The sequence below is a fragment of the Sparus aurata genome, chromosome 23, assembly GCF_900880675.1.
Source record: "Sparus aurata chromosome 23, fSpaAur1.1, whole genome shotgun sequence".
In the NCBI taxonomy this organism is placed as follows: Eukaryota; Metazoa; Chordata; class Actinopteri; order Spariformes; family Sparidae; genus Sparus; species Sparus aurata.
Window position 1 is genome coordinate 24,441,293 of NC_044209.1, and position 25,362 is coordinate 24,466,654.

General features: G+C 39.8%; 2 protein-coding genes across 2 annotated transcripts in view; one reads left to right on the plus strand and one right to left on the minus strand.

The window, feature by feature from the left end:
• Nucleotides 1-23: 23 nt before the first annotated feature.
• On the minus strand, nt 24-4,395 carry ppan (peter pan homolog). Its single transcript, XM_030408718.1, has 12 exons — nt 4,164-4,395; nt 3,686-3,856; nt 3,348-3,449; nt 3,206-3,256; nt 2,848-3,018; nt 2,550-2,626; nt 2,048-2,155; nt 1,812-1,935; nt 1,277-1,355; nt 955-1,084; nt 703-860; nt 24-610 (listed from the first exon to the last, which is right to left on the minus strand). The coding sequence occupies exons 1-12, from the start codon at nt 4,176-4,178 to the stop codon at nt 249-251; spliced, it is 1,548 nt and encodes a 515-aa protein (XP_030264578.1). The 5' UTR covers nt 4,179-4,395; the 3' UTR covers nt 24-248.
• A 3,827-nt stretch (nt 4,396-8,222) lies between these two features.
• LOC115576052 (hemicentin-1) overlaps nt 8,223-25,362 on the plus strand; it is a 40,679-nt gene continuing 23,539 nt past the window's right edge. The window contains exons 1-10 of the mRNA XM_030408542.1: nt 8,223-8,519; nt 11,086-11,367; nt 12,046-12,363; nt 13,306-13,563; nt 14,116-14,433; nt 15,374-15,631; nt 16,182-16,499; nt 17,428-17,685; nt 19,216-19,533; nt 20,474-20,731. Coding sequence (XP_030264402.1) covers nt 8,468-8,519; nt 11,086-11,367; nt 12,046-12,363; nt 13,306-13,563; nt 14,116-14,433; nt 15,374-15,631; nt 16,182-16,499; nt 17,428-17,685; nt 19,216-19,533; nt 20,474-20,731 — 2,638 coding nt within the window. The 5' untranslated portion in view covers nt 8,223-8,467. The remainder of the gene's footprint in view (nt 8,520-11,085; nt 11,368-12,045; nt 12,364-13,305; nt 13,564-14,115; nt 14,434-15,373; nt 15,632-16,181; nt 16,500-17,427; nt 17,686-19,215; nt 19,534-20,473; nt 20,732-25,362) is intronic.

A 25,362-nucleotide genomic window follows, 5' to 3' on the forward strand; every position in this document is an offset into this window, starting at 1 on the left:
ACCTGAGTGCACTGATGAAAACATTTTGTTGAGTTGAAGATTTTTTTAACAATTTATTGAACAAGTACATATTAATATTAATCCAAACAGTGTGAAAAATATAGCACTTTTGTTCTCCTTTGTCCCTATGCTGATTTTCAGCAATAATGGGTCTCTCGTTCATCGATGGCAAATGGCGTCTTGCTGCCACCTGGTGCTCAGCATGATAACACATTCAATGTCCAAGTCCAGAAAGAGGAATGAAGAGTTCAGCCTTTTCCTTTCCTCTGTTTGAAGCCTTGCTTCGCTCCTGCACCTCTCTTCTTAAAGCCCGGCTTGGCTTTCTGACCTTTAGATCTGAATGACTTGTCCTTGTTTTTATTCCCACCAAATGTTTTGTTCCCTTCAAATCTCTTCTTTCCACCAAATTTCTTCTCCCTATCGCCAGCTTTCTTTGCTCCGAATGTCTTTCCTCCAGGCCTCGGTTTCTTCCCAAATGGTTTCTCCCCGTCCCTGGACTGCTTCCATCCTTTCCCTCCTGGACCGTTTCTCCTCGGTGGTCTGGCGTCTCTGTCTTTTCTTGGAGGTTGACCAGAGGACATCTTCCTCCTCTTGGCACTAGGGAACATGTCTGCACAAAAAAAAAAAAAAAAAGGTGTTTGTCAGTAATTAAGTTGAAAAGGAGAACAAGGAGCTAATAGTTTATAACACAATTATATTCACCTTCATCTGGCTCCTGTCCTACAGCCTGTCTGTAGTACTCCACCTCGTCGTCAGACTCAACAGCAGCTGGCTGGTTGTTCTGAGCGCCTGGATCCTCCACCTCGCTGTCCTCTTCAGCCTCAGCAAGTTTCCTCTTGATGCCCTCCAGGCTCTTTTTCCTGTTACAAGTAGAGAGATGTTAATTTTTTTACACTTCAGCCAGATGAAAATGGATACGGCAGAGGGATAAAATCATTCACACGGTCAAATTACTTGTTCTCTTCTTGTTTCTCTTTCTTCTGAGCAACGTTCTGCTCCTGCTTTTTCCGACGACCCTCTTTGTCTTTAAGCTGGGCCTCCTTCCTGTTCAGGATCTCCTGTATTTCTTCCTCTGTCTTGGAGACTGGAAAACATAATATACAACAATCGGCATTAAAAAGACAATCTGTCACAGATCTCGATGAGCAGCTCTGTTATATTTGGATGCATCAGTAAGCGTTTACTTTTAAAGATGAATCATAGAGTTCATACAGATTCTGTCATCATGTACACCAGAAAACATCAAGCAGAGCGGTAAATGAAGTGGTGGACTCACTCATGGCGTGATAAAGGATGTTTCCCTCTCCCATGCCTTCTTGTATCTTCGTCAGCTGCAAGGTCATGCGAGGACCAATCTGAAGTCGACACAAACAGTTCAGGTTTCATCCAAACATCTTTGTTTTATTGTTTTCAAAAGTTGTGCTTTCGGCCTGCAGATGTTCTTTCTCAAGTCCTCAGTATTATAGTGCAATAACGCCCTTTTGTGACAACGTTTGGGATACCCAAACATGCAGTCTCTTTGTTTGGCTTTTGTTTCTGTTCATTCCTGTTTGAAAAGCAGATTTTATTCCCCGTGTTGTCTTTTTTAATTTTCTCTCCATGTGGATTATAAATATGCACCTTTTATAACCCCAACAAGTAAATGTAAAGGCTAACATTGTTGACTTTGGGTGGATGGGTGTTTGACTTTTTTTGGTTGCCACTTGTTTGTGGAAAAAGGAGATTCTGAGTTTGATTAAGTATCTTATTTGCACGCGTTTCCACCAATTAAAAAGTTAAAATAAAAAGTTGCACTTCGTCAGCACACTCACCTCCGTCAGGCGGACGGCGCTCTGCTGGGACGCCATGTTGCCTCGGCCAGAGTAGACCTGCGGCAGCTCAGTGATGTTGTGCTCTCCGTCTTGTTCCGCTTCACTTTCTGAGAGGTTCGCCCCTCTGAAGAAAGAGCACAGAACAACTCATCAGACACTTCAGCTGCCGCCTGCTGCCAGACTCGGCGCCCTTTCACCTCAGGACTAAGACTAACGAATAAGAAGAAAAACCTTACTTCATCAGCAGCTCACTGATGTCCTCCAACTTGTTCATGTTGGGGAAACGCTCCTGCATCAGCTTCTTGACTCCTCGGCTCATCCCGACAGGGACGACCTTCAGACTGCTGCGGGTTGTTAACACGATCACATCGGTCAGTGAGGCGTTTAAATCAATAAACAGAAGAAATCTGATCATCGTGTGGAGGCTCATCAGTGCGTTTACTTTGAACATACATCACTGAACAGTCATGTTACGCTACGTGTCATCATCTGAGCCAAACTTTCACAGTTCTGCGGGAAATTAAATCTATTCACTATTTTAAAAAACAATTTAATGACCAATCAACTAATTGATAAAATAATCGACAATAAAAATGTTTGGCTGCAGCTCCGTCACCCAGCTTCCACTTTAACGTTTCAGAGCAGCCTCAAACTGAAGCCATCTGCTTTTTACTTATTATATACCTACAAACACTGAGAAAACAATAACTGACTGTTTACAACTAAACATTTACTTACTAGTGTCGAAATTCAATTTCTCCAGACTCTGCGTTGTAATTTATCAGCACACATCTCTTGATATTGTTGAGGTTAACCTGGAAAACAAAAATATGCTTATTTGTTTTTGCGAGATCTCTTGTGTTAAACTTCAACGATTCAAAATGACTCAAGAATTCAAAAATCAGAAAGCGTTTACTTTTCAGAAATCTTCAAAGGAAATCTCAGAAGACTATACTGTCATCATGCCAACAAGGCTGTGAATCCTCAGTCAAAGCAACAACAAGACAGCAGTTTCACTGAAGAAAAAAAAAAGTACCTTGTGCACATTAATGGAAGGAAACATGTTTTGGAACATGGAGGCCATGAGTTTGACGTGCATGCCCTCAGATGAGAAGTTGTTGAGGATGAGCAGCGGATGGTGCGTGAACTGCTGCTCGTGCATCCGGTGCTTCTTCAGAGTGGAGACGACGTCTTTGATGAGGGAGTACTGCAAGAGAAGGAAGAGTCTTTATAAAAACTGAGAAAAACTCAAAGTTATAAATGACTTTTTCAGTTCGGGCACATCAGTGCGTTTACTTTGAAAACATCACTAACAGTCAAGTGTCAATCTGTCATCATCTGAGCCCATTTGTTTAATGTTCTAGTGTTTTCTTTACGAGATCATATATATTTACCTTCAGCACTTTGAAGTGAAGCGTGGGACCTTTGGGAAGTCGAGCAAGTCTCTGAAAAACACAAGAAACGTGTTGTTGGACGGACAGTGTTACAGCACCAACACAGCAAAACCATGAAGTCACCCGAGCCTCAGTGGCTTACCATGTTGACACTGGTGGGCGTCTTGCTGAAGATGATGAAGTGCGTCACTCCCAGCGGTCCTGCGATGGTCACAAAGTCCTTCAGCACGTTCTTCTTCTTAATCTGAGACCAAAACAACAGTTTGAGTCATAATGAGTGTCAGACAGCACATGGAAATGTTCCTCTTAAGAGAACTCATGCAAACCTCAACATTTTACTCAAAAGTTAAAATAATGCCAATGTTGAGCACACATCTGCACCCATGACGTCATTTAAAGCCACGGAATGAGGTGACCCTGCTGCAGCATTAACATGAAGGCATGCAGTCACGTCTGTGCTGCCTGTAGTTCCACACAGACCTTCAGGGACTCTGCAGTGAACGGCTCCATGACTCTGCGCACGTCCATGATGAGCTGACCCACGTTTTTCCCTATCTGTCCCCGGTGAAACACGAAGGAGTGGGGGACGCCTCCGTAAACCTCCTCGGCCACATGGTTGGCTGTTGACCGGGCTTTCTTCTGGGTCTTGGTCTGAAATCACGATGTGCACATATTGATAATCTTGAAAGGGATTTTAATGTGACGTGTGACAGACAGGTTGCTTTGAATGACGGTTAAAGCTCACACGTTACTTAGCTAGCACAACCAGCTAACATTAAAACATCTCGTCATTTTAACCACATTATCGTTGTTACACATAACAGCTGCCAAACGAAAAGCTTCTCATTCGGTATAAGTTACACTAACAGAAAAATAAAGATGTTTTGCCTCTCGTGCTGAGTTCTCCTGAGGCTAACCACCAGTTGAGGCTAATCTGTTAGCACAGGCCGGTACATACCTTGGATTTCCCCATTATTCAGCGAGATGAACGGAAGCTGAATGTGTCCACAAAGTGACACTAACTGTTACTACACTATATTTATGCTGTCAAGGATAACTCCTCTCATAATGTCGAAAAATTCAGTCTACAGCCGCTGGAACAACTCAACTACGAAGTCGACACGACGCCTTCCACATGGTTCTACCACCGTGTGTCACACACTAATGTGTCCGTGTTGCTCGCGGCTGATATTAGTTCCTAGCAAGTTTGAGAACACAAACTGGAGATGGGCTCGTTAATGTACAGATATCGATACGTCTTGTACCCTTTTTAGACAAAGTATAGAAACAATCTTTCATCTCCTTTTTGTCTGTGAACAATTCTGGAGAGACTTCAGAGTCTCATTTGTCATAACGCACTAACTTTGCCTACGCTTTAACTTTAAATATATTGTTTGTTACTATAATAATCCACATAAAAGCAAACTTGACTATGTAAAATTGCATCTAATTATATGCTAAATCCTCACAAACAGAAATTCTCCAGATAGCTTCCCAAATTCTCAGTTTTTATTTTAGAACTATATCTTTTAGAACTAAACTCAATACTTAAATCACTTAAATATATATATAACTGTATTGATGTCGATTTATGCTAAGTAGTTCAGTCCAGAGTGATGTTGACCTGCATTTAGAAATATGAGTGTTCGCTGCCATCTTGTGGTCATATTTCTGAACTGCACCACTCGCCATATAAATCAACGCTACTGCGAGTTAGCATGTTTGCTATCCTCCTGCATTCACGGTTAAAGGCTACGACTACATATTATTCTGTGAGAATATTAAAGATAATATGGATTATTATTAACATTCTAAGTGTCCTTTATACTAATGTGAACAGTGTGTACATTGATAAGCATTAAATCGATTTGGTCATGGCTGTACGTGTATTTAGAATCACGAGTCTTCACTGCCCTCTAGTGGCCACACGGGGAACTGCAACGATAAATTCATTAAGCTAGCGTCAATGCAAAACATAAATGAAAATATACTTCCGGTGAATACCTTCAAAATAAGTGAACCAAAGTGAGGCAATCGGAAAGGAAGTGATCTGAAAGAATCACGTTCATAGACAACACAATACAATAAAAAAAAGACAACGGTTGTCTACATAATATTATATAGTATTAAGAAAGAACAAAAGGATCAGTTATGATGGAGTAACCTAACTCAAATTTACTGATTTACTTTTTTACTAGCTGTAATTTTCCAACTGAAGAATGTGAAGCTGTAGATTTGAGCCGTCACCACCAGAGAACAGTGAGCATTATCATTTATTCAGATTCAGATTCAGATTCAGAATACTTTATTAATTCCTGGGGGGGGGGGTTGTTTTTGTTCCAATGCTCTGTGCAAAGTAGAAATAGAAATACAGCATGAATGGAAACAAGCAATAAAGATGACACACACAAAGATGTAAATAGAAATAAAATATTAAAGTAGAGATAAAAATGAAATAAAATAAAATATCAAAGTAGCCAATGAAATAAAAATAAGTAATAAAATAGTAAAGTATACAATCTGAAATATATACAACGTACAATGAAACGGTATGACTGTGGCTCAGTGGGTAGAGCTGGTGGACCAGGGATTGGAAGGTTGCTGGTTCAAATCCCCGGCGCCCATGGGGCGGGACTGAGCTACATGTCGAAGTATCCTTGAGTGAAATACTGAACCCCAGAATTGCTCCTGATGTGCAGTTGGCACCTTGTGTGGCAACCACTGCCATCAGTAAGGGTCCTGCAATGACCTCGCCACTCATTCATGAGTAAAAACTGGATTTGGCCCCAGTAAGCCCCGCAACCCTCAGGGGGATAAAAAGTGGCAACGTCCCACAACGCTCATGGAAAAAGTGGGAAAGAGAAGAACAATGAAATGGTTGTAGTGTTATAAATGAAATGAATTTACTTGAATTTCCCTTGGGATAAATAAAGTATTGATCTATGAGTTATATATATATTTTTTCAATTGATTAATTTTTTTAGTCATTTGCTCTCCGCAGCAAAAACAAACAAAAAAAAAAAATTTTTTTTACATATTGTTCTGTCAGAATATTCAAGACAATATGGATTATTATTAATATTCTTAGTGTCCGTAATACTAATGTGAACAGTGTGTACATTGATAAGCAGTAAGGGTTTAAATCGATTCGGTCACGGCCGTACGTATATTTAGAATTCACTGCCCTCTAGTGGCCACATGGTGAAACTGCAACGATAAATTCATTAAGCTAGCGTCAATGGAGAAGTCAGAATTCCGGTATATACCTTCAAAATAAGTGACCAGTAAAGCAATCAGGAAGTGGTCTGAAAGAATCACACTCATCACATACCATTTGTTCATTTACGCTCTGCAGTGATGTGCATCAGCGTGGCCACTTTATTTTGAAATCACATAGAGGAAGTGTTGTTACCCTTTTATGTTTGTATTGACGACGGCCACGAGGGGGCGCCAAACACACGCGATTATAATTTCATGTTTACACCCTGGTGCAGACTCATCTGATAGAGTCTAGGAAGGAACAAAATCCCACAGACACACAACGACACCAACAGGTAAAACTTACTGGTAGTGGAAAAAAGAATAATAACAAACAGTAAACTGCTATGATTTTTCTTTCACAATGTGGAAAAGAAAAGAAAGAAAGAGTAACTGCACAGTTGTATCCTGTTACTGTTCCTCTTTGTGGTGAAGCATCTGTGAGCCCCACAGCCCCAAAAATTCATATAAAAACGTATTTACTGTTATTTTGTGCCCATTCCATCATTGATTATTGTCCACAGACCAACATAAAACAGGACTGAGAGCCTTACTAAAATGGAAATCCTTATTTAAGACCCTACACACTCAGAATGAGACAAAACAAAATATTATACTACAAGATAAATGCTAAGCTAAATGAAGCTTCAATGCTTCCGTTTAATAAAAGCTGTCATGATTAAAATGTTTACGTGCTCCAGGGAAAACCACAATGAAGAACTGAACTCTAGTTGTGGTCTGAACACTTCCCTGAAGTTTGATGCTCACTGCAGAATGTAACACACCCACTGATGCTGTTTTGTGAATGGAACCTTTCAAACATCCAAACCTGAGCCCACAGTCCAGTAGAGATGCACCGATCAGGATTTTTGGGGCCGATCACCGATCACCGAAAGCAGTATCTGCCGATCCCGAGATTGCAGATCACCGATCACAGCGTCAAATCCATAAATTCTTCTATATTGTTGTCTTGTGTAACTTTCATATATTTAATTAATGATTCTTCTTACACAACATTGACATTGTATTATTAAGTATAAAAATTAAGAGATGAGAAAGTATCATGAATTGACCACCGTTTTATTGCAGGCTGAGGCAATGTGCAATATTTCACACTCTAGAGACTCTCAGAGACAACTTGGAGTCAGCTTACATAGAGTAACTGTAGCTTACTAGTGGGGATGCATTCAGTCAGGGTGGGAATTTCGTCATTTTAGGGACAAGTCCATTTGGCCTGCACTGTTTTTTTCAGGGGCACCAAGGCCACGTGACAGGGCACAAAGGCAACTGGGTAAAATGTGTTGATTTACCTTTCAGACTGATACCACAACATCCTAATTTATAATAAAACATTGATTGTGTATTAAAACATTTATTTTTAATACCAAAATCAAGTTAAAGTTACATTAGAAAGTAGGTTTTTTTTTAAGTTGGGTTAGGGTGAGGGGATTTTTGTGACACCACACTGAATATTAGTGTTATTGAATATTTCTCCCAATAGAAATTCCCCAAATTATGGAAAAGCACATTTTTTCCAAACAAAAAAATGTAGAATAACCAGCAGGAGACCACTGATGTGTGGAGTGATTTTGGTGACACGACACTCTGAATAATAGTGAAGTTATTGATTTTTTTTGTAGTATCTCTTTTCGGTGTTGCACTTTGTAGACAGTCCCTGCACCCTCGGCTCACAGCCGGCTGACCATACAGACCAGAGTTAATGTCCAGACGCTCGTTTTGATTAACATACGGTTGTAGGTCGTTGTCTTCCTCACTACGGTAGGAAAGTTCCGTCGTTTGTGTTTTACAAGGTTTCACTTATAAGTTATTGATCCGGGAAGTTCGAATCTGTGAATATATTTCCAACTTTACCGGACTAAATCGTACCACATAAGTCAGTTACGTATCATGTCAAAAACGGCTGCGCTCGCTCACTGAAGCTGGACATCGGCCGGACCCTCCTGAAACACACCTCATCTCCTCCATCCACCTCCCTCCTCCCGCATGCTGCCTCTCAGGATGTTGGGCATTCTCATGCTCATGTTTTTACTGTGTGGTGAGTGATGATGATGCTCTACAGTAGCTGCCTGTGGGTCTTACATGTCATACATTACTTTATGACGCAGCCGGAGGATTAAACATTAAAATACTTGTTCAGTTACTTGCTCGACTCCAGTTTAAGTAGCTCCACCACGTGTTACCAGTGAAAAAGTAAAATATCACTATCATTGTTTTCATTTTAAACTAATTGATTTGTTTTTAGTAATAAAGACAAAGAGGGCAGGATTGCTATAAATTGTCATGTATATGACTTTTTAACAGGATAAAGTGAGATAAATGTGAATTAGACTTGAATAGATTTGAAGTGGGAGCGGTCAGTGTTAGAATGTTGTTTCCGTTGTGCTATCTGTGACAGAGGAGTTGTATAAACCGCGCTAACTGCAGCTACAAGTGTGTTGGTCCAGTGAGTTGGGTGTGGTGGATGCAGTCCACGACTTAAGATAAAAGTATCTGTCAACTACTGTATCATATAACATGGTTTATGTAGAAAACAGATTACATGATATAATTGGGATGACATCGTCAGATTACAAAGAAGAGTATAATTAACACCAAATTACACACGTTTGTAAAAGCATGTCATTAAATTAAAGTAACACCGTCAAAGTACTTGATTTGATTTTTTTTGTTTGTTTTCAAAAAGTTGCATTTTTCTTTAGAACATTTTATTACGATTTTCTATTAAACCACAAAGTGCGCCATGACACATTGTGACACACGAGGTCTCTAAGACGAGAGCAAAGTCCTCCATGTAGCCTGTGATTACAAAACTGCTGCGACAGAAACTAACACAAGAGAAACAGGATCCCACAGGTTGCAGAATACACACGGTACAACTGCAGCTTGTGCATAAGGGTAGTTTTATTAGACCCACTGTAAATGTTGTTTTTATTTGCACTGAAAATGTTCTGAGATGATTCAAGGGAAAAAAAAATATCAAAACAGAAAACAGAATTATTTCCAGAACTCAAATTGTCGTGTCCATATTCAGTGCAATATGATTTTGTTTTTGGAGTCATCAAAAATAATTCAGAACAGTTTAAGTTTGTTTGTAATTCCATGGGTAATGTTACTAATTACAAAAGCTGCCATGTTATTTGCATTTATTAAGTGATTTTTCTTTTCTCAAAGTAATACCAGTAATACAAGTAATACACTGATCACAGCACAGATGGTTTAATACATCAATTAAGCTGAATTTTGTATATGTAAAAGGTTCAGTACACTACAATGAATTTTCTATTAGATTAATAAAAATGTGAAAATGCTGATTATTGGATCCAATAAGTGGGCAGGCTGATAATCAGGTAATTCATAATATACAGTACATAGTGTACATACTTGTAAATATGTATATATTAGGGGTGTCAACGTCTACACGTGTAAACGGGTACACGGATAACAAATCATAACCGTTTAGAAAAATCAATAACCGTTTACACGTCTTTTTTTCTTCCACCTCCTCCTCCTCGTTCATTTCTCATCAATACATATAGTATTCAGGGTTTCCCCTACATGTAATTGACTGTGGCGCACCGCCACGGCAAAATAAAAGCCGCCACACCTTAAAAATTCAGGCATAAATAAATCCAGTGGAAATATTTTACCGTCGTCTTCCACCGCAGTCTTTGACGTTAACTAGCATGTTGGATATTTAGCTTGATAATTGGCTAGAGGATTAAAATGTTCACTTAGAGCAGAGTCCTGCACAGGTCACCGCATCCGACCCGTTTTCCGACAGTAGCACAGATTACATTCCGTACCAGAGCCGACCCGCTATAAATTGATACCGACGCCCGAAGGAAAATTGGACGGACGCAATTTTTTAAAGTGAAAGTAAGATAATGTTGCCTGAAAGCTTCAGATAATAACATTAACTAACTGTACACTTAAATGTTCCCACTAGCGCATTTATCCGCATACATAATAGATGAATGGGGCACAATGTTACGTTGATATAAAAAACAAAAAAAAAAAAAACAATTCCCGCAGACACAGCCAGTGTCGCGTCACGTCACTTCAAGTTGACTGTGGGACACAATGGCGGCGGTCAACAAGCGGAGCACTGTGTGTTTTTTGAACAAACTGCCAGTGGAAATCAAGTTGAGTTTAGGCTATGTCAGGCAAAGTTGGCTTACAACAACAGCACGGGATCCATGCTAAACCACCTGTGATGGAAACACCCGAACAAGCTGGAGGGAGAGACTGCTGCTGGCATCGGTGCTACCGCAACTGCGATAGAAGAGATCATAAATCTCCGACGTGTAACCGTGTACACGTCGGTTAGAAGCCCCGTTTACACGTGTAGAAAAAATTGTAAACGTTGACACCCCTAGTATATATACATAATTCACTTTTACTTTTGATACTTAAGTCCATTTAATATCATATATCTTCAGACCTGTACTGATGTAATGTAAAGTAATATTTTAACACAACATCTTTACTCAAGTATGACTTTAGGGTTCTTCTCAGGGTTCTCATGCATTTAATATCTGAGTCGAGTGAGTGCAATAACGTTCACTCCAACTCTAATAAAGATAAAAATTGTCCATCAACAGATGCAGACAGTTCGTGCCCTGATGACATCAACCCTATCACCCTGGATCCTCCTGAGGTTATAGGGGAATATGGAGACACAGTCCTTGTAAACTGCTCAAGCTCTGAAGAGTTTCATGATGGGTTAGTGTTAAAACTTGGAAACACATACCACAATGACAACGATGATGAGAATTTTGTCTCAGGGCCATTGTCCCTGTCAAACTGGAGCGTGACGGCTGAGTGCAGAATAAAGCTGAGTGAGACTCTGGAATGCAGCAGAGAACTTGGAATCACCATATACAGTAAGTGTTCTTCAGGCTTCATCATCTAATGTTGCTTTTTGCCACATCAGAAGCAAAGTCAATATGGGAGAAATGTAAAACAGCCTCGTTTGGAAATGAATTGGACCCGGGTCAGACATGTGGACTTGAGCCATTGATGTTTGTTTTGACGACTCAGCAGGAAATGAATGACCTGAGACTCGACTTGGACTTGGAAGTTAAAGACTTGTGACCTGACATGACTCAACTGACTTCTCTGTTTATTTTAGTTCTTGTAGCTTGTCTGTCAGTATTACACTCTTTAAAAGTGACTGGGAGGGAATATTTTTCATTGAGAAGAAACAAGAAAACTAACATTACATTTATTTCCTACTCTCAGTAAAAAAAAAAATTATTTCTTTGTCATACATTTTGAACAGGTTAAATAAATTAGACGATAATATCATCACTTGACAGGTACCAATACCTTACCTTTCTCTTTACAATAGACGGGATACAGGACTTGACTTGCCCCCCCAAAAAAGAATATTTTGGACGGATTTGAGCCAAATGTCTGGCTTTGGTATAAAGCAAATTTTTACAGCTAAAAAAATTCAACATTCGTTTATGCATATTTTTTGTACAAATGTTCAGTCTAAGGAATATCATTACATTTGTTTTTATCCCCCACTAGTTATCTTCCCTCTGCTTTATTCACAGAGACTCCAGACACAGTCACACTCTCCGGTGTGGATGATGGTCCGATGGTGGAGAGAAGCGCATACATGTTGGATTGCAACATCGCCAATGTGGCCCCCGTGCAGAACCTCACAGTGATTTGGTACCGAGACAATGAAAAGCTTTCCACTGAAACGTTCAATGGAGACACTGTGACCCCAGTCACTGTGTCCTCTTCCTTGAGAGTCACTGCTGACAGACATCACAACGGAGCACTTTTCAGATGTGAAGCTGTGCTGCACCTTGGACCAGAGCTCAATCTGACTACAACTTCAAAGCCTTATACTGCTGTAGTGCAGTGTGAGTTTATCATTTATCTATTTATTATTGTATTATTTCACCTGTTAAAGACTTTTGATTAATGTGTGCTGATGTTTAATTGTCGATGAGCCAATGATCAAAAATTGTATTGTTTTTGAAAATGTAATAGGGAGAAAAAACATTTCTACTGACATCAGAATTGAATGTGAGTGCAGACTTGTATGAGTTATATTTCATATATTTCATCATATAAACTTTTTCCATGATTTCCATGGTCGAAGCATGATAGTGGAAATTACTTACTTAGAGCAACTAACAAACATGGAACAGCCCCACACACACAGTATATCTTGAAGTTCTGTGTATGTTTTATTGTTTAAAATTACAAAAATATTTCTGTATGTTGCTTTGTTGAAAGTGAATCTGACAGTTATGTTTAGTTTTACTTTCTCAGATCCTAAAACAAGATCTGTAGAGAATATCCCACCACATTTAACGTACTACAAGGAACTTTTAGCTGCTTATGAAACAGTCTCAGTTTAATCATTCTGCTTTTACATGAACTACATAAGCCAATGAGACCATTAGTGAGACGCCTGGCTATTTCTCAACAGTTATTAGAGTTTTTTCTATATGCCTGACATAAAGTCAAATTGAGACTTGTGCAGGTTAGATAAGTCATAAATGAAAACTATTTATAATGGTGTAGTGTCCAGGATGAATTGAGCGTCTGCTCTATAGTCTGCTGGTACAGCACGGAAACAGTTTACTTTGCTTCAACCTTGTCTTCTGTTGTCCAAATGGCCCCAAGTAAAAGTCAAAGTTCCTTGTAGTGGATTTGAATGACAAATCTTGACAGCCTTAGTGAAGAAGCTGCTCTGTCGTCTGGTGGTGCAGCACTGAAACAAAGATATCTTTGGTTCAACTTTGCTTCACCAAAATAAAGCTCTGATCTAATATGCTTGTTTTATCACTTGACAGATTGCCCCCTGATACTGACGCCTGCTGAAGTCGTGGTGAGATTTGGAGATCCAGTGTCAGTTGATTGCAGCGTAGCATCAACCACAGACTTCTTGGGAATGGGCTGGGAGGCTGCGTTCGGAGGCACAGGGTTTGAACAGAAGTCTTCTCTCACCTGGACAGTTGAGAAAGTGGAAGAGTGGAACATTTACCCTCAGTGCTACATGACTCTGAAGAATGGCGAGCAGTGCTCTGTGACACCAGATGTCACTGTTTATAGTGAGTACTATCTTCTATCTTCACGTTGAGGGGATTATCCTATAAAATGTTTGACGTGATGATGTAAAGTAACATTTACTGATAACAGAAACATGTTATAGTTCTGTTTCAGTGCCATATTACAAGCAAAGTATTGTGGAAGATATGAAAGTGTAAATCACTTGTTGTGGGACATATGTGAGGGGATTGTAACGTAAAATGAGACTCTCTCGGTCGCCTGTACGAGTCCGTGGATGATTTGTTGAAGTTGTTTGATGCAGCTGCTAACAGAGAAGCAGTAGCTCGTGTTAATCTTGTAATGAAGTCCTCCAACATAAACTAACAACACAGCACAACACAGCAGTTCCACAGAGCCCCTTTAATGCCACACTTGTGTATGTTTATTACTTGTACAACTGTGGTTACAGTTGCAGGGATATGGTTACATTTGTTTTGTTCGAAAAAATTCAACATTCGTTTTTGCATATTTTTGGTACAAATGTTCAGTCTAAGGAATATCATTACATTTGTTTTTATCCCCCACTAGTTATCTTCCCTCTGCTTTATTAACAGAGACTCCAGACACAGTCACACTCTCCGGTGTGGATGATGGTCTGATGGTGGAGAGAAGCGCATACATGTTGGATTGCAACATCGCCAATGTGGCCCCCGTGCAGAACCTCACAGTGATTTGGTACCAAGACAATGAAAAGCTTTCCACTGAAACGTTCAATGGAGACACTGTGACCCCAGTCACTGTGTCCTCTTCCTTGAGAGTCACTGCTGACAGACATCACAACGGAGCACTTTTCAGATGTGAAGCTGTGCTGCACCTTGGACCAGAGCTCAATCTGACTACAACTTCAAAGCCTTATCCTGCTGTTGTGCAGTGTGAGTTTATCATTTATCTATTTATTATTGTATTATTTCACCTGTTAAACACTTTTGATTAATGTGTGCTGATGTTTAATTGTCGATGAGCCAATGATCAAAAATTGTATTGTTTTTGAAAATGTAATAGGGAGAAAAAACATTTCTACTGACATCAGAATTGAATGTGAGTGCAGACTTGTGTGAGTTATATTTCATATATTTCATCATATAAACTTTTTCCATGATTTCCATGGACGAAGCATGATAGTGGAAATTACTTACTTAGAGCAACTAACAAACATGGAACAGCCACACACACAGTACATCTTGAAGTTCTGTGTAAGTTTTATTGTTTAAAATTACAAAAATATTTCTGTATGTTGCTTTGTTGAAAGTGAATCTGACAGTTATGTTTAGTTTGACTTTCTCAGATCCTAAAACAAGATCTGTAGAGAATATCCCACCACATTTAACGTACTACAAGGAACTTTTAGCTGCTTATGAAACAGTCTCAGTTTAATCATTCTGCTTTTACATGAACTACATAAGCCAATGAGACCATTAGTGAGACGCCTGGCTATTTCTCAACAGTTATTACAGTTTTTTCTATATGCCTGACATAAAGTCAAATTGAGACTTGTGCAGGTTAGATAAGTCATAAACGAAAACTATTTATAATGGTGTAGTGTCCAGGATGAATTGAGGGTCTGCTCTATAGTCTGCTGGTACAGCACTGAAACAGTTTACTTTGCTTCAACATCGTCTTCTGTTGTCCAAATGGCCCCAAGTAAAAGTCAAAGTTCCTTGTAGTGGATTTGAATGACAAATCTTGACAGCCTTAGTGAAGAAGCTGCTCTGTCGTCTGGTGGTGCAGCACTGAAACAAAGATATCTTTGGTTCAACTTTGCTTCACCAAAATAAAGCTCTGATCTAATATGTTTGTTTTATCACTTGACAGATTGCCCCCTGATACTGACGCCTGCTGAAGTCGTGGTGAGATTTGGAGATCCAGTGTCAGTTGACTGCAGCATAGCATCAACCACAGACTTCTTGGGAATGGGCTGGGAGGCTGCGTTCGGAGGCACAGGGTTTGAACAGAAGTCTTCTCTCACCTGGACAGTTGAGAAAGTGGAAGAGTGGAACATTTACCCTCAGTGCTACATGACTCGGAAGAATGGCGAGCAGTGCTCTGTGACACCAGACGTCACTGTTTATAGTGAGTACTATCTTCTATCTTCATGTTGAGGGAATTATCCTATAAAATGTTTGATGTGATGATGTAAAGTAACATTTACTGATAACAGAAACATGTTATAGTTCTGTATCAGTGCCATATTACAAGCAAAGTATTGTGGAAGATATGATAGTGTAAATCACTTGTTGTGGGACATATGTGAGGGGATTGTAACGTAAAATGAGACTCTCTCGGTCGCCTGTATGAGCCTGTGGATGATTTGTTGAAGTTGTTTGATGCAGCTGCTAACAGAAGCAGTAGCTCGTGTTAATCTTGTAATGAAGTCCTCCAACATAAACTAACAACACAGCACAACACAGCAGTTCCACAGAGCCCCTTGAATGCTACACTTGTGTATGTATATTACTTGTACAACTGTGGTTACAGTTGCAGGGATATGGTTACATTTGTTTTGTTCGAAAAAATTCAACATTCGTTTTTGCATATTTTTGGTACAAATGTTCAGTCTAAGGAATATCATTACATTTGTTTTTATCCCCCACTAGTTATCTTCCCTCTGCTTTATTAACAGAGACTCCAGACACAGTCACACTCTCCGGTGTGGATGATGGTCCGATGGTGGAGAGAAGCGCATACATGTTGGATTGCAACATCGCCAATGTGGCCCCCCTGCAGAACCTCACAGTGATTTGGTATCGAGACAATGAAAAGCTTTCCACTGAAACGTTCAATGGAGACACTGTGACCCCAGTCAGTGTGTCCTCTTCCTTGAGAGTCACTGCTGACAGACATCACAATGGAGCACTTTTCAGATGTGAAGCTGTGCTGCACCTTGGACCAGAGCTCAATCTGACTACAACTTCAAAGCCTTATACTGCTGTTGTGCAGTGTGAGTTTATCATTTATCTATTTATTATTGTATTATTTCACCTGTTAAACACTTTTGATTAATGTGTGCTGATGTTTAATTGTCGATGAGCCAATGATCAAAAATTGTATTGTTTTTGAAAATGTAATGGGGAGAAAAAACATTTCTACTGACATCAGAATTGAATGTGAGTGCAGACTTGTGTGAGTTATATTTCATATATTTCATCATATAAACTTTTTCCATGATTTCCATGGACGAAGCATGATAGTGGAAATTACTTACTTAGAGCAACTAACAAACATGGAACAGCCACACACACAGTATATCTTGATGTTCTGTGTAAGTTTTATTGTTTAAAATTACAAAAATATTTCTGTATGTTGCTTTGTTGAAAGTGAATCTGACAGTTATGTTTAGTTTTACTTTCTCAGATCCTAAAACAAGATCTGTAGAGAATATCCCACCACATTTAACGTACTACAAGGAACTTTTAGCTGCTTATGAAACAGTCTCAGTTTAATCATTCTGCTTTGACATGAACTACATAAGCCAATGAGACCATTAGTGAGACGCCTGGCTATTTCTCAACAGTTATTACAGTTTTTTCTATATGCCTGACATAAAGTCAAATTGAGACTTGTGCAGGTTAGATAAGTCATAAATGAAAACTATTTATAATGGTGTAGTGTCCAGGATGAATTGAGCGTCTGCTCTATAGTCTGCTGGTACAGCACTGAAACAGTTTACTTTGCTTCAACCTTGTCTTCTGTTGTCCAAATGGCCCCAAGTAAAAGTCAAAGTTCCTTGTAGTGGATTTGAATGACAAATCTTGACAGCCTTAGTTAAGAAGCTGCTCTGTCGTCTGGTGGTGCAGCACTGAAACAAAGATATCTTTGCTTCACCAAAATAAAGCTCTGATCTAATATGCTTGTTTTTCACTTGACAGATTGCCCCCTGATACTGACGCCTGCTGAAGTCGTGGTGAGATTTGGAGATCGAGTGTCAGTTGACTGCAGCGTAGCATCAACCACAGACTTCTTGGGAATGGGCTGGGAGGCTGCGTCCGGAGGCACAGGGTTTGAACAGAAGTCTTCTCTCACCTGGACAGTTGAGAAAGTGGAAGAGTGGAACATTTACCCCCAGTGCTACATGACTCAGAAGAATGGCGAGCAGTGCTCTGTGACACCAGACGTCACTGTTTATAGTGAGTACTAGGGGTGTCAACGTCTACACGTGTAAACGGGTACACGGATAACAAATCATAACCGTTTAGAAAAATCAATAACCGTTTACACGTCTTTTTGTCTTCCTCATCCTCCTCCTCGTTCATTTCTCATCAATACATATAGTATTCAGGGTTTCCCCTACATGTTATTGACTGTGGCGCACCGCCACGGCAAAATAAAAGCCGCCACACCTTAAAAATTCAGGCATAAATAAATCCAGTGGAAATATTTTACCGTCGTCTTCCACCGCAGTCTTTGACGTTAACTAGCATGTTGGATATTTAGCTTGATAATTGGCTGGAGGATTAAAATGTTCACTTAGAGCAGAGTCCTGCACAGGTCACCGCATCCGACCCGTTTTCCGACAGTAGCACAGATTACATTGCGTACCAGAGCCGACCCGCTATAAATTGATACCGACGCCCGAAGGAAAATTGGACGGACGCAATTTTTTAAAGTGAAAGTAAGATAATGTTGCCTGAAAGCTTCAGATAATAACATTAACTAACTGTACACTTAAATGTTCCCACTAGCGCAGTTATCCGCATACATAATAGATGAATGGGGCACAATGTTACGTTGATATAAAAAAATAAAAAAATAAAAACCCCGCAGCCACAGCCAGTGTCGCGTCACGTCACTTCAAGTTGACTGTGGGACACAATGGCGGCGGTCAACAAGCGGAGCACTGTGTGTTTTTTGAACAAACTGCCAGTGGAAATCAAGTTGAGTGGAGGCTATGTCAGGCAAAGTTGGCTTACAACAACAGCACGGGATCCATGCTAAACCACCTGTGATGGAAACACCCGAACAAGTTGGAGGGAGAGACTGCTGCTGCCATAGGTGCTACCGCAACTGCGATAGAAGAGATCATAAATCTCCGACGTGTAACCGGTTACACGTCGGTTAGAAGCCCCGTTTACACGTGTAGAAAAAATTGTAAACGTTGACACCCCTAGTGAGTACTATCTTCTATCTTCATGTTGAGGAGATTATCCTATAAAATGTTTGATGTGATGATGTAAAGTAACATTTACTGATAACAGAAACATGTTATAGTTCTGTATCAGTGCCATATTACAAGCAAAGTATTGTGGAAGATATGAAAGTGTAAATCACTTGTTGTGGGTCATATGTGAGGGGATTGTAACGTAAAATGAGACTCTCTCGGTCGCCTGTACGAGCCTGTGGATGATTTGTTGAAGTTGTTTGATGCAGCTGCTAACAGAAGCAGTAGCTCGTGTTAATCTTGTAATGAAGTCCTCCAACATAAACTAACAACACAGCACAACACAGCAGTTCCACAGAGCCCCTTGAATGCCACACTTGTGTATGTATATTACTTGTACAACTGTGGTTACAGTTGCAGGGATATGGTTACATTTGTTTTGTTCGAAAAAATTCAACATTCGTTTTTGCATATTTTTGGTACAAATGTTCAGTCTAAGGAATATCATTACATTTGTTTTTATCCCCCACTAGTTATCTTCCCTCTGCTTTATTAACAGAGACTCCAGACACAGTCACACTCTCCGGTGTGGATGATGGTCCGATGGTGAAGAGAAGCGCATACATGTTGGATTGCAACATCGCCAATGTGGCCCCCGTGCAGAACCTCACAGTGATTTGGTACCGAGACAATGAAAAGCTTTCCACTGAAACGTTCAATGGAGACACTGTGACCCCAGTCAGTGTGTCCTCTTCCTTGAGACTCACTGCTGACAGACATCACAACGGAGCACGTTTCAAATGTGAAGCTGTGCTGCACCTTGGACCAGAGCTCAATCTGACTACAACTTCAAAGCCTTATACTGCTGTTGTGCAGTGTGAGTTTATCATTTATCTATTTATTATTGTATTATTTCACCTGTTAAACACTTTTGATTAATGTGTGCTGATGTTTAATTGTCGATGAGCCAATGATCAAAAATTGTATTGTTTTTGAAAATGTAATAGGGAGAAAAAACATTTCTACTGACATCAGAATTGAATGTGAGTGCAGACTTGTATGAGTTATATTTCATATATTTCATCATATAAACTTTTTCCATGATTTCCATGGACGAAGCATGATAGTGGAAATTACTCACTTAGAGCAACTAACAAACATGGAACAGCCACACACACAGTATATCTTGATGTTCTGTGTAAGTTTTATTGTTTAAAATTACAAAAATATTTCTGTATGTTGCTTTGTTGAAAGTGAATCTGACAGTTATGTTTAGTTTTACTTTCTCAGATCCTAAAACAAGATCTGTAGAGAATATCCCACCACATTTAACGTACTACAAGGAACTTTTAGCTGCTTATGAAACAGTCTCAGTTTAATCATTCTGCTTTTACATGAACTACATAAGCCAATGAGACCATTAGTGAGACGCCTGGCTATTTCTCAACAGTTATTACAGTTTTTTCTATATGCCTGACATAAAGTCAAATTGAGACTTGTGCAGGTTAGATAAGTCATAAATGAAAACTATTTATAATTGTGTAGTGTCCAGGATGAATTGAGCGTCTGCTCCATAGTCTGCTGGTACAGCACTGAAACAGTTTACTTTGCTTCAACCTTGTCTTCTGTTGTCCAAATGGCCCCAAGTAAAAGTCAAAGTTCCTTGTAGTGGATTTGAATGACAAATCTTGACAGCCTTAGTGAAGAAGCTGCTCTGTCGTCTGGTGGTGCAGCACTGAAACAAAGATGTCTTTGGTTCAACTTTGCTTCACCAAAATAAAGCTCTGATCTAATATGCTTGTTTTATCACTTGACAGATTGCCCCCTGATACTGACGCCTGCTGAAGTCGTGGTGAGATTTGGAGATCGAGTGTCAGTTGACTGCAGCGTAGCATCAACCACAGACTTCTTGGGAATGGGCTGGGAGGCTGCGTTCGGAGGCACAGGGTTTGAACAGAAGTCTTCTCTCACCTGGACAGTTGAGAAAGTGGAAGAGTGGAACATTTACCCTCAGTGCTACATGACTCAGAAGAATGGCGAGCAGTGCTCTGTGACACCAGACATCACTGTTTATAGTGAGTACTATCTTCTATCTTCACGTTGAGGGGATTATCCTATAAAATGTTTGATGTGATGATGTAAAGTAACATTTACTGATAACAGAAACATGTTATAGTTCTGTATCAGTGCCATATTACAAGCAAAGTATTGTGGAAGATATGATAGTGTAAATCACTTGTTGTGGGACATATGTGAGGGGATTGTAACGTAAAATGAGACTCTCTCGATCGCCTGTATGAGCCTGTGGATGATTTGTTGAAGTTGTTTGATGCAGCTGCTAACAGAAGCAGTAGCTCGTGTTAATCTTGTAATGAAGTCCTCCAACATAAACTAACAACACAGCACAACACAGCAGTTCCACAGAGCCCCTTGAATGCTACACTTGTGTATGTATATTACTTGTACAACTGTGGTTACAGTTGCAGGGATATGGTTACATTTGTTTTGTTCGAAAAAATTCAACATTCGTTTTTGCATATTTTTGGTACAAATGTTCAGTCTAAGGAATATCATTACATTTGTTTTTATCCCCCACTAGTTATCTTCCCTCTGCTTTATTAACAGAGACTCCAGACACAGTCACACTCTCCGGTGTGGATGGTGGTCCGATGGTGGAGGGAAGAGAGCACACGTTGGATTGCAACATCGCCAATGTGGCCCCCGTGCAGAACCTCACAGTGATTTGGTACCGAGACAATGAAAAGCTTTCCACTGAAACGTTCAATGGAGACACTGTGACCCCAGACAATGTGTCCTCTTCCTTGAGACTCACTGCTGACAGACATCACAACGGAGCACTTTTCAGATGTGAAGCTGTGCAGCACCTTGGACCAGAGCTCAATCTGACTACAACTTCACTGTCTTATCCTGCTGTTGTGCTCTGTGAGTTTATCATTTATTTATTAATTTTACTTGTAAAACACCACATTACTAAGATACACTTTTGATCAATGTATGCTGATGTTTTATTGCAGATGCGCCACTGATCATAAACTGTTCAGGACCTTTCATTGGTGTGGAGGGTAAGTTCAGTCTGAACATGTTGCCCTGTCGAGCTGATGCGAACCCTCCAGCCACGATTCAGTGGTACTATCAGATCGAAGAGATCGAGGCAGATAAGCTGCTCAACCGGAGTGACTCAGGAGAGTACACAGCTGTATTTAAAAATGGATTAGGGAAAGGACACATTTCTATCAACATCACAATCGAATGAGTGAGTGCAGACTTGTTTTAGTTATATTTCACTATCATATAAACTTTTTCCATGATTTCCACCTGCATTGCACAAAGTGTTGATAAGTTTTGTAGGTCTGTATCTTCTTCCATAATTTTTTCTGACAAGTACTTTTGATACAATGTTCACAGACAGACCTTCGTTTGCCTTCGATGACCACTATGAGGTTAAAGTGGGTGATTTTTCCCAAACTATATGTGAACCAGAGGGACTGCCTCAACCTGACATCACCTGGCTGAAAGATAAAAAAGAAATACAAACCCCACAGCGCTGGACGAGACATGATATTGGACGTTACTCACTTAGAGCAACTAACAAACATGGAACAGCCACACACGCACTATATCTTGATGTTTTGTGTAAGTTTAATTGTTTAAAATTACAAAAAAAATGTTGTATGTTGCTTTGTTGAAAGTGAATCTGACAGTTATGTTTAGTTTGACTTTCTCAGATCCTAAAACAAGATCTGTAGAGAATATCCCACCACATTTAACGTACTACAAGGAACTTTTAGCTGCTTATGAAACAGTCTCAGTTTAATCATTCTGCTTTTACATGAACTACATAAGCTAATGAGACCATTAGTGAGACGCTTGGCTATTTTTTCAACAGTTATTAGAGTTTTTCTTTATACCTGACATAAAGTCAGTTTGAGCCTTATGCAGGTTAGATAAATCATAAGATTAAATATATATATCGGGGCCCAATTTCTATCGGGGGTTCTATCGTATCGGTGAAATGTTGTGCCGATAGAAAAAAAAGTGTGACAATGACAAAAGCACGTGCTGGTGTATTGATTTATTTTGTCCAGTGGGGCGCCGTCGTCGTCATTTTTGGCTTGGTTCAATTGTGTGTGTCCACAGCTGGGTTGGTTTATGGAGGGGACGAATGAACAACATGTTTTTTGGCATGCATTGTTGACCTGGGCATTGTTTCTCAATAAATTCCCCTTTTCCGTGCATGGTTGAAGGAGATCGCATCCACGCTCCGCTCCCTCCTGCGCCGAAATGTCCGCTTTAGTCACATAAACCAACCTGGGTGTGTGGACACAACCACCGCATCAGTTCGCCATTTAAACTCTGTCACTTTGCTTTGTTCTTTTGCCCTGATGAAGACCTCCAGGTCGAAATGTTGGCCATGTCTGTTCGATAACACAATAAATGAAGTAACGTCAGGCATATTTAACATCAAGGCTACGAGTGTGCCGCATCACTTCCTCATCAACGCTAGTGTCTCTTATACGTGGCCACTGCCAGCGCCACACGGGCTTTGCCTTTTAGCAATCAAGCGCTGTTTTCTTCTTTGTTAAAAACAATAAAAGCAGCAGATGTAGGCAGCTGAGATCACTGTGCCGTCTGTTTTGCATGCAAATATGAATTAACACAGTAAAATGAATGGTTCTCTATTTACAAATTAACTGAACAAGTTCAAATGCTAAATGTCATTTAAAAAAAGTCTGCTAAATGTTAAAAGTTTTGAATAAAGACATTGGTATGAGAAAGCATCTGTCTGTACTACTGTCACTGTGACTGTACTATTGCATAATCATATCGGTGCAAAATCTATGCGCAATCCAAGGCCTGTTTTCATTCCAGCTCAAAAACTCACTATATCGGTTGCATATCGGCTATCGCTGATTGCACCCCCTCTAATATCGGCTATCGTTATCGGGCCAAAAAATCCCCATCGGTCGGACACTACCAACAAGTAAATGTAAAGGCTAACGTTGACTTTGGATGGAAGAGTGTTTGACGTGTCATCATCTGAGCCCAACAATCACTGTTCCATGGGAAATTAAATCTATTCACTATTTCAAAAAACTATTTAATGACCAATCAACTAATTGATGATATCATCGACAATAAAAATAATGTTTGGCTGCGGCTCCATCATCCAGCGTACACTTTATCATTTCAGTGCAGCCTCAAACTGAAGCCATCTGCGTGAAACAGTACATATTAGGAATAAGTGACCATACAATGTGATCTCAATTAATAGGAGATGGAAGTATGGTAACACTACTGTAGATGGGCCATTATCACAGGAAAGGCATTAAGGTAAGACAGGTGATAAGTGGCAGATGTGTGAGAGGGGAAGCAAACAAATTTGATGTGTCAGAGTGCCAGTGTTGCAGACAGCATTTGTACAAGAAAAAACTATCCAAATAAAAACGTATCCATGAAGACCTATGGACTGAGCTGTACTAAGGTGAGCGTAAATACACTGTAGTAATAAATGGGAATGGCACTCAAACAAGGTACTGGACATCGCTTTTATTGTTTACTCAGAACACACATTCTCCCTATTTGTCCCCCAGTAGCTTGAACACTTTTTGACAGGTAAGGTCTTTACTGATAAAGTCATGAGAAATACAGTACAATATATACAGTATTCACAGCAGTTAAGGGGACATGAAAGGGACATTTCATGCATGTAAATCTGAGCTGCTGTATCAACAAATTACCCAAAAAGGCTCACAGAGTTACAAAAGGGTATGTTACATCAGAACATCTCCATAAACCTGAAAAGAAGTCATAAGTCAATTTTGCCCCCAGTCTGAAAAGTACAAAAACATTGTGTGAGTAGGTTCATACAGGCTGTATACTGTACATGTAAAAGAAGAGACATTAAAAAAACAATAACACAGTTTTTCCCCCATAAATATTTGTAGCAGCGGTGCTCTGAGTCATTAACTTACAAAATCTAGGGGGGTCCGGGGGCATGCCCCCCCGTGAGAATTTTTAAAAAATATAACCCTTTAAATAGTGACTACTGGTGAGACTTTTGAAAAAAAAATTGACAGATTGAGACTTACAAAAATGGCACAATGCAGAAATGTATTTATTGAATCGAATTTATTTACGTAAGGTTCATCATTTAGTGTGTGCGCCATGACAGGGGGCTGTTTATGTTTTGGAGTCTGTGTGTGCATGCAGGCTCGCCCCCCATTCCGGCTCTGTCCTTCCTGCGGCCAATCAGCGTGCGCCTCATTACATATTAATACAATGCACATCCGGACCGGTCAAAACCTCGCGCATAATCTCGCGTGAGAAAGTCGCGGTATGAAAAAGTGTCAGAACAAGCTCTATGTTTGATAAAAAAAAATAAAAAATTCTAATAAGTTTTAAGAATTGATCCAAAGCGATCCAAGAGGGACTGGATATGTAAAAAACCAGGTGATGACTCCTTTAAATACCGCTGCTTATATACTGCTGGTTTGGAGTCAGTGGGCCATATGACATGGAAGCTATTGATAAGAAAATCATAATTTCTGCATATTAATATTCATACAAAATAGAGGAAGCACTAAAGTACAATAAAAAAACGGTGTGTCTCATGCTGCTGGTTTGGAGTCACTGGGTCACATGACATTGAAGATATCGAAAAACTGCAATTATTTTGTATTACTAT